The 14,263-nt window shown below is 36.1% G+C and overlaps 1 protein-coding gene across 1 annotated transcript in view; it reads right to left on the reverse strand.

Annotated features, from left to right (window-relative positions):
- REV3L (REV3 like, DNA directed polymerase zeta catalytic subunit) overlaps nt 1–13,285 on the reverse strand; it is an 82,404-nt gene extending 69,119 nt beyond the window's left edge. The window contains exons 1-5 of the mRNA XM_026844194.1: nt 13,243–13,285; nt 10,148–10,337; nt 7,381–7,455; nt 5,786–5,946; nt 1,593–1,689 (exon numbers count right to left, since the gene is read on the reverse strand). Of these exons, the coding sequence (XP_026699995.1) occupies nt 1,593–1,689; nt 5,786–5,946; nt 7,381–7,455; nt 10,148–10,337; nt 13,243–13,285 (566 nt within the window). The remainder of the gene's footprint in view (nt 1–1,592; nt 1,690–5,785; nt 5,947–7,380; nt 7,456–10,147; nt 10,338–13,242) is intronic.
- Nucleotides 13,286–14,263: the final 978 nt, after the last annotated feature.

A 14,263-nucleotide genomic window follows, 5' to 3' on the forward strand; every position in this document is an offset into this window, starting at 1 on the left:
AAAAAAAAAAAAAAAAAAAAAAAAAAAAAAGGAAGAGGAGAAACATCTTGTACTAATAAATCATAAAATGTTTATAAGCCAAGTGACATGGTAAATTAGACTAAAGCTTATTGGGGAGAGAACTACCAGTATCATTGCATATGGGACTAGAGAAAATTTGCTTGGTATACTATGGGGTATTCAGGCTTCACATTCAAGAAAGAAATTCCTACTGGTAAAAGTACAGAGGAGGAATGCTAGAGAAAAGGACAGGCTTGGTATTTGCCCCATTACTGCTAATAACCCACTGCTGGAATGTGTGTGAGAGCCAGAGAAGGACTGGCATAAGCGAGGTGCTGTACCCCTGGCTGTATACACAGAAGTGTGGAAGGAGGTAAAAGGAAGGCTTGTGGATACAGCCACAAGGATGAGAGCCTGCAGAGAAGATACCTTTGGATCTCAGGGTTTGACAGTTAGGAAGTGCTACTTTGCTTTCATTTTATCTGCCATCCCCAGATCTTTGTAAAGTAACATCAGATAATTCTGGTCTAACTTATGATCCAACCCCCATGAAGGTTAAATAACTTGGTTTATGTAACTGAGTCAAATAAAGGTTGAAATGGACTATGAATGAAGTATGCAGCCAAAAATTAGAAGAAATAGCCCAAAAAACCTGAATATGAATTGACCACAAGTAAAATCACAAGACAACCACTGGATGAATATTGTTTCAAAACCTTAAAGTAGGAGTAGTAGAATCAGAAAAACATGCAACCTTGCACAACCTCAAGTTTTTGCACACTAGAAAAATCTGAAGTATGGTTTAAGGCACTTTCTGATGGGTAAGTGAGCGCTCCCAGTACACAACACTAGCAAGCAGCTGGCGTTGAGCCTGATAAGCTATTCAGAGAAGGATGACAGAAACTACCCAAAGACTGAGAGGACTACTAGCTGACAGAGTATTTACAAGACCTGTCAAACATGAGAAAGTAGCTTAAAAAATGAACTTGCTATGAGTAAATGATAGAAATCAAGGTAGCACCAGACACTGTCTCTCTCCCACCCCACCCCCAAAAACTGCAATACCCAAGATATACTCCTATTCTTACAGAAGTAAAACCATTACAAATTACAAGCTGTAGACTAGGGAATGTTTAGAAAGAAGGAAGAGCATGGGAAACAGACATAAAAATTTTAAGCTGAGATTCTTATATAGCTACTATTTGAAATGGACAAATGGGAATACTCTGACAGCACATTATTCATGTTAAGGGTGATTACAAAAACAGAACCTGTGAACTGATGTGTCAGTATTCTCTATAACTTAAATTTGCTTAGCTTTTCATCAGAAGTAATTAATTAGAAATGTATCTTCCAAAACCCAGAAAGTTGAATCTGCCACATATATTCCTATTGTTATCTCCCAGTTAGATTTTTACAACCATATACCAGAAAATGTCAGATGATCAAAACTGTAAAAAAAAAACTAAATAAGGATCATTTGTGTCACATTAGCACTCTTTTTTTACAAGGGTCAAAGGAGATTGGAACCCTGTAGTATATACAAGTTGATGCATTTAAGAAAACAACATATATAAATTTGGCATGCTGACCTCGGTATTTCATCTTCTTCCCATTCAATGAAAGATACTCTGTGTGAATTTTCTGGCAAATGTATTCTATGACGTTTACTTACACCTGATGTATCACCTAGAAAAACAGAATGAAAAATGAATTCATTTATGTGGCAATATTTTTACACCTTTCATTATATAATTGCATTTATTATTTAATAACTACCAGTCCAAATGCTCCTAAAGAACAAATAGCACTGCATGACACCATCTTCAAAAAGTAACTATGCTATCATTTAAATTATTCAACTTTCTAACATGCAGATACATACAGAAAGCAAAACATATTTGCAAAATACTGACACTATTAGGATTACATTTTCTGCGTTCTAGCCATATCTTAACCTAAATTCAATCTTCGCCTATTTGCACGAGTGTCAAAGTAAATCATGCAGAGTCTGATGTAAACTTCAGAATTCCCAAGTTCTGGGTCCTCAGGTCACAACCCAATGAAAATTAGAAGCCAAAGAAAACACTAAATTCTACTTCACACTTTTCCTCTTTCTTATCTGTAAGGTGAAAGAGAATATACAATATATTACAGATGCAGTGGCAGTAGCAGTAAGTGGAAACCTGCAATGAAGGCAGATGTTGTCTGACCTACAAATAAAGAACACACTGTGTAAGTTTGCTTGGAGGTCTCAGTGAAAGGAAGCATGCTCCAAAGTCATGTTGGAGAAGTCCCCTCTGAAGATTTACTACTTCCCTTGAGATCTGCTCCTGAACCTTCACTCTTCAGAAGAAGGAAAGACAATATGCACAGGATGTGGCACAAGAAAGAAAAAAGACCAGGAATGGAGTTAGGGGGAGGTGGAATGGGAGAAGACCTTGAAAATTACTCAGTCTCCCACTTCTGTGTGAAATACCAGCTTGAACCTTGAATCTTCTCAGCTATGTTGGTGTCACACATTAACAGGTTTTTTTGTATTAAATTTACCTTTTAGCAATAGCAAACACTTTTGCATTTGTTAAAAGATACACTAATTGAACAATTAAATTGCCAGAGGCCTTCAGTCAGTAAGTATTTATTAGAACACACATTGTTATTCTGTAATTTTGAAGTAAATTTTTAACAGTCTTGCCAGTGTGAATTCCACTACTAGGAATAGGCTATCTCATGTAGCAAAAAGCCCTGAATAACATAGTTACTACAGAAGCAACTGGGAAACACCATGCCAAAAGCACCTTAGAAGCTACAAATAGAAGCAACTGAAATCCAGCAGGCTTAATTAAATATATTCCACAGCAACCCTACTGCAGAGACTAGTTCCTGCAAACTCTGTCCCAACATCAGACTCCTAAGTGCACTGACACGGCACACAGACACTAAACTCACCCAGGAAATGTCACACTTGAGTGTGATGAAAGGACAGGCTTGTGTTCTTGCAGGAGCTAGCTCACATTCAGCCACAACGGCACTAAGATGGTCTATATGCACAGCGATGCCTAAGGAGGTGATTCCAGAAAGACAACACAGAATATTTGATCCTGTTTACACTGACCCAGCTCAAGCCTAGCGTAGCTTAGTGTCTGTGCTGTTCAAGTAGTGATGACTCGCTTCTGGGCAGAGCTGGTCCAGGAAAAACACAGCCATGTTTTTACTGCATGGCATATCAGCTAATTCTCCATATTAAAATGCAAGCTGACTATGCATGGAAACATCTTGTTATTTTTCATTTTCAACTTATTCTGAGTTGACAAAATGGAATTAGATAGTCATATATTTTAAAGAAAAATAAATCACAGCAGCTATGCAAGATTAAAGGCCAACTGATAAAATATATATTACTCTTTTTTTAAAATCAAATGCATTTCAAATACCCCATGAGAACAGTTTCAGTACATTATTCAGTACATAAATACCTCTTCTTATTCTCTATGAATCCTACTTTCAAATACTTCTAAAAATCGAGGCCAAATTCCTATTTCTTCAGTAAAGTTACTCAAAGGAATAGATTTAAAGACACTCAAAATTCCCTTTTTCTTGATATGAAGATCTTGAAATGAAGATCTTTAGAGACAGTAGTAGTGACACATCAAGGACTTGCAGAGTCTTATTACAGAGGAAGATTCAACTACTGAAAAGTTTTATAATAGTTTTTGTGGCATGTGGTGCATGAATGAATTTGCAGCCTTCTTCCTCACTACCTATAAAGAGAAGAACTTGAAAAAGATAACCTTCTGGATATAGGCTAACGAAGGCAGGGTATTCATGCTATTACAAATTTGCCTGCTGACCTCTCTCAGCCTTCAAAAGAGTCTACTTATTTCAGTGAAAAAAATACCACTGGAAACAGGCTCCTGAGCCTGCTTACTTACATTTAGGATGAGATCTACTACTGAATTTTCTATTCCTTGTCAGGAAGAAAAATTAAGTGTTTTCTGCACATCTTTAGGCAAAGGCTTTTACTGCCATCTAAGAAACAACGTTCAGCCTGGCCTGCATGGCACAAACTACATTTCACTAAAATGAACGCACACCCCAAAGACACAGAAGCTGTGGAACAGGCAGGTAAGTGTGTCGGTTGTGAGCAGAGGCTGTGCCTTCTACACCACTCAAACAGGTCTGAGCTTGGAAAGGATGGTGCTTCTCAGGGCTGCTGTGTAAAGAGTGGCCTCTTGACAGCATTGCCTCTATAAGGCTGTACCAGGGACAAACCATTTGTTGCTCAGCTGCTACACTAGGAGTAGTAGACAGAGATCGTGTGCCTGGGAACTGCAACAGACTGAGGAAGGCTACTTAATACATGTGTGATGTGGAGCCATGCAAAGTGGTATGAATCTTGCTAGGAGTGCTGCTGCCATTATCTCATCAAGCCCGGACAACGTAGTCTGTCATTTTCTTGCTTTTATTGTACTGGGTTCTTTCCTACCAGAATAGTTAAAAGTCCACTGGTCTCAGCCCATGCTCCTCTTTCACCCTCTTCTTCCCATTCAAGACCTAGGTCTCTCATCCTTAAATACATGATGAGGGAAAATATAAATAGCTTACATCTTTATCTATTATCTGAAAGAGAGAGGGAAAAGAGCTACAGAAAAAGAATGGGAGCACCTATTCGATACAATCACATTGCATGTCTCCAGAAGGCCGCTTTGGACGCTTGGAAGACTAAAGGTACCCAGCTGTACTTCCTTGGGACTGAAGGTCCTGAAGATGCTCTGTCCATGGCTGAGCTTTTTTTTGTCTTCCTACAGTTTTGACACCAGCAAAAAGTGTGGCCTATTGTTATTAAAAGAGTATTTTTCTTTAGGTAAGAATCAAGTTATGAAACCTCATACACTGATCTATTGCTGTCTGAATATACATGCATAAAAATGAGACAAAATTAAAGTCAGCATGATTCTTACTTGCTGTTTTTACAGAAAGATACTTTACCATTCTGTTCAACCCTTTCTTTAGCTGTAGGAACAATTATGATTTAAGTAAACAATACTTATTTTCCTAAATATTAAGTACAAAAGACATTATGGTCTTCCTACTGTTATCTCCCCTTTATACTCAAGCATTTAAGTAAAATTATGGATACTCTTGCCAAACTTCTTTTTTTATGTAAGTGTATACTTAGAAAATGCCAAACTCATTTTTTAAATGAAAATTTAAAATACCTCCTTTGCTCAGACCTTAATATTTCTAATTTCACCTTAGAGCAAATGACCTTAGTACAAACACGAGAGTCTTTATTAAAAACATTATTTGCCAGCAGAGCATAATGGTTAGCCATTTTGTAAAGACAGAAGAGCAGTGAAAAAAGAATTATAATTGATATAGGGATCAAAAACAAATATCAAAAAGTTAAACAACCGTATTAGTATGCTATCTTTCACATAAATTCTTCAACTAAATATCAACTACTTTTAATCTTCTAATTTGGAGAGGTGTCTGAAAACAGTCACAGCTGCAGTGCTGACAGAACACATGTTCTGGATATACAGCATCTAATTTCAGGAAGCAGACTCTTCCTCAGTCCCAATACACATACACAAAAAGGAAAAATGATAGAAAGCTACACAGGAACTTTGTTTTGACACAGAAAGCAAAGTATAGCAAAACGACACAATACATATTCTGCCACAAACTACGTCAAAAGTCTGACAGCTAGTGACATTCTGTTAAAAATGGTAGTTTTTAGCCTTCAAACCAATTATTTGGTCTTAAGAAATAAACACCTTACTTTTTCTCCTTGCCTTTCTGAATTTGACAGCAGCCAAGTTTATTAAATTCATTCCATATAAGTTGTAGTCTATAAAGAGTTGAAGGAGGTAGGGAATATGGGCTTCATGAGGCTGGTAAGATTTGTTCATTATGGCTCCACCTTGCAGAAGCTCACATACTCTATAATTAAAGACAAATTAGGACATAAACTAAGAATTATTCCAATACAACAACACTGATATTTGATTTTATCAAAATATAAAATACTTGAACTTCTTAAATTTTGCCTTAGTTGTATTTTTAATTTCAGAATTTTGTTTTCACTTCAACAGATCCACAGAAATGATCTCTGGTAATAATGATTCAATATTTGGGTGTTAATTACAAAGGAGCTGTAAATCCTTCAGCTTAAAAAAAAAAATACATCTGAAAAAAAATTATACCATGCACTATTCCTGCAACTGATCCAAAGCCACTATAGTCCATGGAAATCTTTCTACAGAATAACTGTGACAGCTGTATGTCTACACACCAGTAATAACTTAGGAAGTCTCTCTAGTTCTCCTTGACACATATATGAAGATGCATGATTTTAAAGTTACAAACTGTATACACAGAAGCAGTATTTTAACAATTCCCTACACACATGACAGATCTGCCCTTTTAAACATCTACACATCTAAAAAATCACTGCAGGTATTTAGATAATCATAAATTGGTGTGATAAATTTACCTCAAATATCTATAAATCAAAGAATCAAAGAAAAGCACTAAGGATTTCTACAGGCAACAAATTGGGTTAAAAAAAAATTTTTTTTTACAGGAAAACTAAAGTAATAATTTACGTGAAATGTCAGTCCTTATTTGGATAGGAGTAATTCAAACATGAGAAGATCCAAAGCTTGAAACAACTGTCATGTCATACACACATATAGATTACATTAAGACAGAAATTTAAAATCACACAAAATTTTGCTAGTCTAGAACAAAAACCGGACAATCCTATCTCATGGTTACACATTAGATCTTTTTAAAAAGTTATGATAGGTAATACTATACACTCAATGGATTTCAGTTTATGCTTGAGAAATAACTCCCTCTTATTTATTCCTGAATTTACTGCAACTACTGAGAGATCAACTGTGCTTTCATTTAACAGAACATTACTCTATGGAGAAATATAGAAACTGTCTAAAAACAAAAACTATCCAGTTTTCCTAATATATTTACAATTTAATAATAGGTAGTGGAATTAAAAAACTTAAAACCTACCAAAACCAACTACATAATATATGAAAGAATACTACACTGTTTTAATTAAGAGCTACAGGAAAGTAACCTTATGCAAATTTGTTCAGGTATTCAAGAACTACAGTTAATACAAGACAACTGAAAGGCAAGTATATTTTGATCTTGCTTTCCTAACATGCTACTGCTCTAAAAATATTATTGGTGTGTTTAAAATCAGCAATTTTCTTACATGTTTTGAAAAATTTGGACAATAATTTTGTTGCTTTTATTTTGTTAAGATGTAGGTGAATCTTGCTTCAAAATTCTCTTTTTAATTGAAGATATAACTAAATCAACCAGAACTTCGTATCACCACATTCTTACCTTTTTACCATTGCAGGATTGTAAAGATAGATCTTCATAAACTGTCTCTCCTTTTCATGGTAACCATAAAAAGGACTGGAGAGGAAAAAGTAAAAGTAAGAAGACAGACAGTTATGCTGTGGTATTTATTCAACTGCATTTTACTATCAAGAGTATTTAAATCCAGGGAAAAGAAATTAGAAGATAAACTGCATATCCAGGAGAATGAAAATTCGCACATATCAGGCCAAAGAGAAGCATTACATTACTATATAAAGACAAAAAGAATAGGTCCTATGTATGTCAAAGTATCTAAAAAAAAAAATTACAAGGCACTTCTGGTTTAACACTGCTTCTCCCTTTCCCCACATGTGAACACACTGATTGGCACACCATCATAATAGTACTTTTAATAAATTTATTAGTGCTGGACTGCTACAAAACCAGAGTTCAGTCTTTCGAATAAATGCTGTGACAAAGTCCTTAAGGACATTAATTCTGCAGATCAGGTGTAAATGAGTAAATACCGTCTGTGTAATATAAATAGCTGAACAATGAGAACAGCTTAAGAGTGAATAGCTGCTCCTTTTCAGTGATTACTAATCATCTTGTGCACTAAATGAGGCATGAATCCTGAAGAAAATAGGATTTGAGAATGCAATTAAAGAATACATAGCATAATGAATATGTCAAGACTAAACTGAGGTTGAACAGGCAAGCATTAATTCTGGTATTACTTGACTGAATTACTGACTTTTCAGCATCTAAGATTCTAATCTAATCTAACATGCTTGTAAAAACAGCATGTAAAGGAAACAGGCCATAATTCAACATATTGAGTGAATGCAAGTCTACAGTTTGCAGTAATCACAACCAAATTGAACCAAAACTGAACTGTTTAAAAAAAAGAAAAAGTTTATGTTAAAACTGAGCTAAGTTGAAACAACAAACTTAAAGTTGTTAAACTGCAAAGGAGGAGATCAGATAATGAATCAATAATCTCTCTCTTACAGAGATAATATAAACCTAAATGACAGGTTACATACACTGAGTTATAATGACTCAATGTGCTGCAGGCATGTAAATTAAAAGCTACTTTAAAAAAAAAGAGTCAGCACTTGCACAGCAAGTCATCCATACTCACACTGACATGGCAGCAGGGAGAGCAAGATTTACAACACTTCCAAGGTTAGGTATGAATACCTACTTTAACTTCAGAATGCACAAGAACAGCATGTTTCACCTTTTTTATTCCTGGAACTCCACTATATTTGGAAGTTAATGCAACAAAAATCTTACATTACACTTACAAAGGTTTAGCAAATACATTTATTACATAACAATTTTCCTGCTAATGCAGGAAGAAAGAAAAATACAGGTTTCTCACCACAGAGACACTATAATATCTATGAGCAATATCTAACTCAGGTCAGAATAGAAGAAAACAGATTTGTGTGACTACATAAGCATGTTTATCTACCCAGGTAAAGATGAAGATGTGTTCCAATTTCTGCTAGGTTCTTCCCATTAGCCTCTTACATAAACAAAACAAATGAAACACTCTTTCCTATGCTTCCTTGAGTCAACGAGCATCTGACTTTCAGTAATGACTCTTCTGAAGCTCTAAGGTAAAAGAGGGGAAAAAGAGGCAGATTCTCCTCATATCCCTTCTGTTGTCTTCTCACTCATTTGAGGAAAGATTATCTTCAACAGTTGACTCTGCCCAGCCTTCACTGTTAAGATGAACAGCTATACTGAATTCACATAGTTCTCACAAAAAGAACAAAAATAAGAGATTTGGTGGGTTACCTTCCCTGTTACTGCAAAAACACATCAAAAAGTTGTATGAAAATAGGTTATTGCAACCACTTTACTCACAGTATCTAGAAGATATCACTAAAACTGGCTGGGAACAGAAAGATTATCTTCCTAAACTTAGCAGTTGAAATGAAAGAACTTATTTCAAAAGTGTAGGGAAAAAATAAGTAAAAATAATGCTGCACAGTACTGAAAACTAGCACTAACATTGTTTTGAAGATGAAAAATTAAATGCATTTATAGACTGTATTCCTCCAGGACAGCTTCTTATCATTCAATAAGATTTGATAAAGATTCAATAAGATTTGATATATTTTTTAGTCCTTGGTTATGCAAGTTAAATAAAAATTAAGAGAATCCTTAAAATGTTAACATTCAATAAGAGCATCTAGTTCCAGCAGCAGTAGTAGAAAACTGCACCAACTAAAACACAACAATCAGTTTGACAAATAAATAATGTTTAAGAGCCTCCACTTCATGGCCCATGCTGCTGGGAGAATAGGATGGATAAACATGGCCTGACAGTCAAGTCTCTGCAATGTGCTTCCTAAAGGGGCCATCTTGGACAAAGAAAAGGAGACCTAGAACGAGGCTCCTGCAAGATGTACCTGGTTCACAGGGAACCTAGAATAACCCAGACAAGTAGAAAATACTGGCTGGAAAGTACTGCTCTAGCAGCCAGAGACAGAAAAAGCTAAAAGGATCAGGTTTGGAAAAGTGATAGACACTAGGATCTGAGTTTAGGAAAAAATGGTTGTGTCAAGCCTTTGGGAGAAAAACTGTTGATTACGTTAAAGTGAGGGAGAAGAGTCATTTAGTAGTTGTAGAGGTCTGTATGAAGACACACATGGGAAAAAGGAAAAAGAAAAGCTTCACAATCATTCAAGTCCATAGTAAGTGCTTCTATGTAGTACAACTGCAAAAACATCTCCAAAAAAAATCAACAAAAATCCTAACAGGTCATACTTACATTCCAGATACTAATGACACTTTGAAAACATGTTGAATAGTAGAAGACGGATTGCCTAAAGCCACATTAAGTGCTCTGTCGATGCTGAATGCCACTTGATGAAGATAGTATTCTGGATGCTGTCCAAAACCATCATATGGTACATAGAGGTAAGGAAAGATACCATGTAAGTGGAGACAAGTCTTCTGACCTAAAAGGAAAAGGTAAACATTTATTTTCTAATGACTGCATCTTTTTCTTCTTTTGAGTTGTCCCTAAGTTTAATTTTTTTCAGGTTATTTTCAGGTTCTGCAAAAAGGATAAATTTATGGAACAGGTTCAGGTGTATTTCAAACAGAAGGTACCAATTTAAAGCAGTTCTCACATTTGATCCATTAACTAAAGCAATATAGAACAGATGTGTTAGGCAGTACACAGGATTATGCTTGTATAACAGCACTAATGATTTTCTTTGTAGTAACAACACAACACCTCTCTGAGAATCATTTTGCATACTGAGTCAGTGTTGGATGGTTAATGGTTTCTCAGCCTTCGTGAAAATTTTTCAGTATCAAAATTCTTCCAATTCCTCACTGGAATGAGCACACAAGACCTCAGAAATTTTTAAAAATGTCCAGAACATCTACTATGCCATTTAATATTCTAGTTATTAAGGTGTAAATTGGGATATGGAAGAAAAATATCATTTTCAACTTTCAAAATCTGTGGATCCCCAAGAGTTCTCTACTATATATGCAGATCTCTAGCCTTCTAACAACACTCTTATTGCTGGCATTAGCTCTCATGAGTCTACAATAACAACAGAATGAAAGGACACACCATGAAAACCATTGTGCTAGACCACAGCTTTAGTTTCTCCTTCAGACAAGGCAGTACAGTGATGTGGACTCAGATCCCCCAAACCCACTATGTTTTTTGGGGGCATAATCTCAACTGTAATATGTATTCTCTGTTCTTTCCTCATCACAATACAACAGAGCATGCATTCACTGCTGAAACTAACATCAGATTCTCCTTGTCAACCTCCCAGCCCCAAAAAATCACTGGTGACTTCTCACTGGTCAATGAAAAAGTTTCACAGAAAAGTACTAATAAGCATATGACACCAATTAACCCCCACCACACCATAATGATAAGTAAAGTGTATTGCATTTTGTTTGGATAAACTCCCTGCAGGAAGATAGCAAAACAGTATCTAAAGGCAGTGCTTTAATCAACCAAGAGATAAATATTACAAAGAGGCAGCACAACTTCATCGGTCCACGAGACCAATGTAAAGACTTCCAAAAGTCCATTCTTTCAAACTGAGATTATTTCTCAGCAGGTGCACCTTGCCTGAACTATTTACACTCACTCATACCCACATCAGCACACCACTAGCCACCCAGTGAAGGCAGGTGTTAAGTCCAGTAAAGCACAGGAAGAACAGACTTCAGAATCAGGACTGCTTGTAAATTTTTACACCTGTGAAATGCATGCCTCCAAATACCATAAAAAGCACAGCTTGCCTTTTTTTTTTTTCCCCTGGGGGTCAGATGTATTGTTCTTTCTTCAAATATTTATCAGACATTTACATAATGTCTAGAACTGAAAGAAATTGCTCAGAGAATGGTCCATTTTCCACGGTGAATTTTACTCTTCCTATAAATCATCACCATTAAGTCTCTTCAGCAATGTTTAAGTACAACCTATATATGCATTCATAATGTTGAGGTCATCATCTATGGTGAATTCTGCCTACACTTTTAAACTATTTCAGGAGAAGTTCCTTATTTATGTACTATATCCTTCAAATAATACACTACAAAAAAACTACAGAAAGAGAAACTGTGAACTAGAGGGTTTTTCTTAATGGCAAAATAAAGGACAGTAACAGCTTTATATGACAGGAAAACATCTGCCGTTCCCGTCCCCCCCAATCCCAAGTGGGAGAAGTCATTTATTAATAGCATGTGCACTGCAAAAGTATTGATCTGTGCAGTGGTAGCAGACCATTTATTTTCTGTACCAAGTTACCAACAAATCTTGAGTGTTTGCTTACTCATGGTTGTAGTTAAGACTGATTTTGAAATAAAGGATTCCCCCCTCAATACAATTAACACATTTATTTTTTTTTTTAAACCTCTACAGTTCCTCTATCCAATTTTTTCATTGGGTTGGGGGTTTTTTGGAGGGGTGGTGGTGGTGGTGGGGTTGATGTTAAGTTGGAGTGGGGTGGTGATGTTTTTTTTAAAATGTATGTCAGGATCATGTTCAGAGAGAACTGAAACTCATTAATACAAATAATTTGCCTGAATGCCTACTGAGCTTTTAAAAAAACCAAGTGAACAAACCAACCCACTCCAAACTAAGTTGATATTGGAGTTACAGACTAAGAATTTCTGGCAAATATATAGGTCTATCTCCATAAATTTTATAAATTCAGGTGTTTGCTACCTACAACTTGTCAGTCAGAATCAGTTCTGCATTTTTAACACCAATAGCTGTGAACTCTTGTTCTTTTTGACAACACTTTGAAAAATACCTTTGCTTCATTGGTTGCCTAACTATTCTGAGTTACAGTTAAGCTATGTCCCCCCAGAAAACAAAATTGCAAAGCACCAGAATAAACAGAACAGGGAGATGATCTAAACTTGCTGTACTTAAATTCAGGTTCCTTTCAAGTTATGCAAGACAATTAATAATGCTTTTATAGCTAGCACCTGATTACTCAAGTTATTTAAATTTAAAAACCAATATAACCACTTCTAATGCAGCTATTTAACAGTTCTTGCTGAAGTGAAATGCCATTTTATTGTTGAATAAAAAAAGTACACATACAAAGACAGCTTCCTTCTATTTCCTTTTGTCCCCTTCCCCTGCACTCTACTTCTTGTGCAAAAAAAACATGAATAACACCATAGCTTCCAAGTGACCAGAGTCAAATAACCACCTAACTCCAGGGTAGCTTTATGAACATAACACCCTGAACTGCTTTTCATTTTTGATTCTGCCAAGAAAGCAAACAAGTCTCGCTGATCTAGGCCAGCAGCTGTCAAGTTACCTGGGTTTATATAGCTACACACTTCGATCCTTGTTAGTACTGACACCTTTACCATGATATTTGGATATACTGCGATTTTTATTTACAATCCGCATTACTACAAGTCTTACCCTGCTAGTGTCAAGAACAGTCATTTGCTTTTATCACTTAAGTAAAAGCATCAAATTGGACCAAATGTCATGGTGTCGAGTCTGAAGCTCAGACTCCAGTAACAGCAATCATAGTTTGCACTGAGCCATTATGAATTCTACTGGATTCTTTCCAATAGAGCCACAAGGAGAAAAAAGATCTACCCACTGAAGATCTCAGGCCACACAGGCTTCTCAATTAACATAAATTTAAAACTTGGCTTGTGATAAGGTTAAGAATTTTATGGTTTAGATGTGTCAATCTTATGGTTCTGCTTCTTTTCAGAGAGAGACAGAAACAAATTTGTACCACTAGAACAGCAGCAATGGCTACAGTGACCACTTACAGTGAACAGCAAATGCTATTTTTACATCAGTTTCTTTACATCTGTAGAATCAGTGGAAGAAATCAGCAGAAGCGCCATGCGGTTTATACAATTGTTCCTGATGCAAAACTGGATGCCTAGAAGCGATTCCCCGAGTTTTCAGATGAGACATGCCACTAAAATGTTTCATAGTGTGGCCTCATCATGGACCTACTGCACATGTACATCACAACTATTCTGTACACAAGCGGTACATACAATGTCTCTATTAACAAATGAACATAATGTGTACATAAATGCTAGGACTGGTGGTGATCATGGGTTAGCAGCCAGGAGGAGGCTGCCACCCCAGGAATTTCTCTGGCCCACGCTCTCTTAAAGAATGGGGTCTGCACTAGTTGAATTATCTGCAGGTCAGAACAAGCATCCCAGTGTATGACTCAAGGGGGCTGCTGAGTAAACATACAGAAATCCAGAAGTAAAGATGAGGCTTATTCACAAGTCTTCTGGGTACTGAATAAAATGGTGAATGAAGGAACACAAAAAGTGCTGCTATAACATAGAAAAGAAGCAATACACAAAACCTTCTGACGAGACACTCAACTAGCAAACTGGCTCT

Source organism: Athene cunicularia, assembly GCF_003259725.1.
Source record: "Athene cunicularia isolate RWA chromosome 3 unlocalized genomic scaffold, athCun1 chr3_part1, whole genome shotgun sequence".
NCBI classification, from domain to species: Eukaryota; Metazoa; Chordata; class Aves; order Strigiformes; family Strigidae; genus Athene; species Athene cunicularia.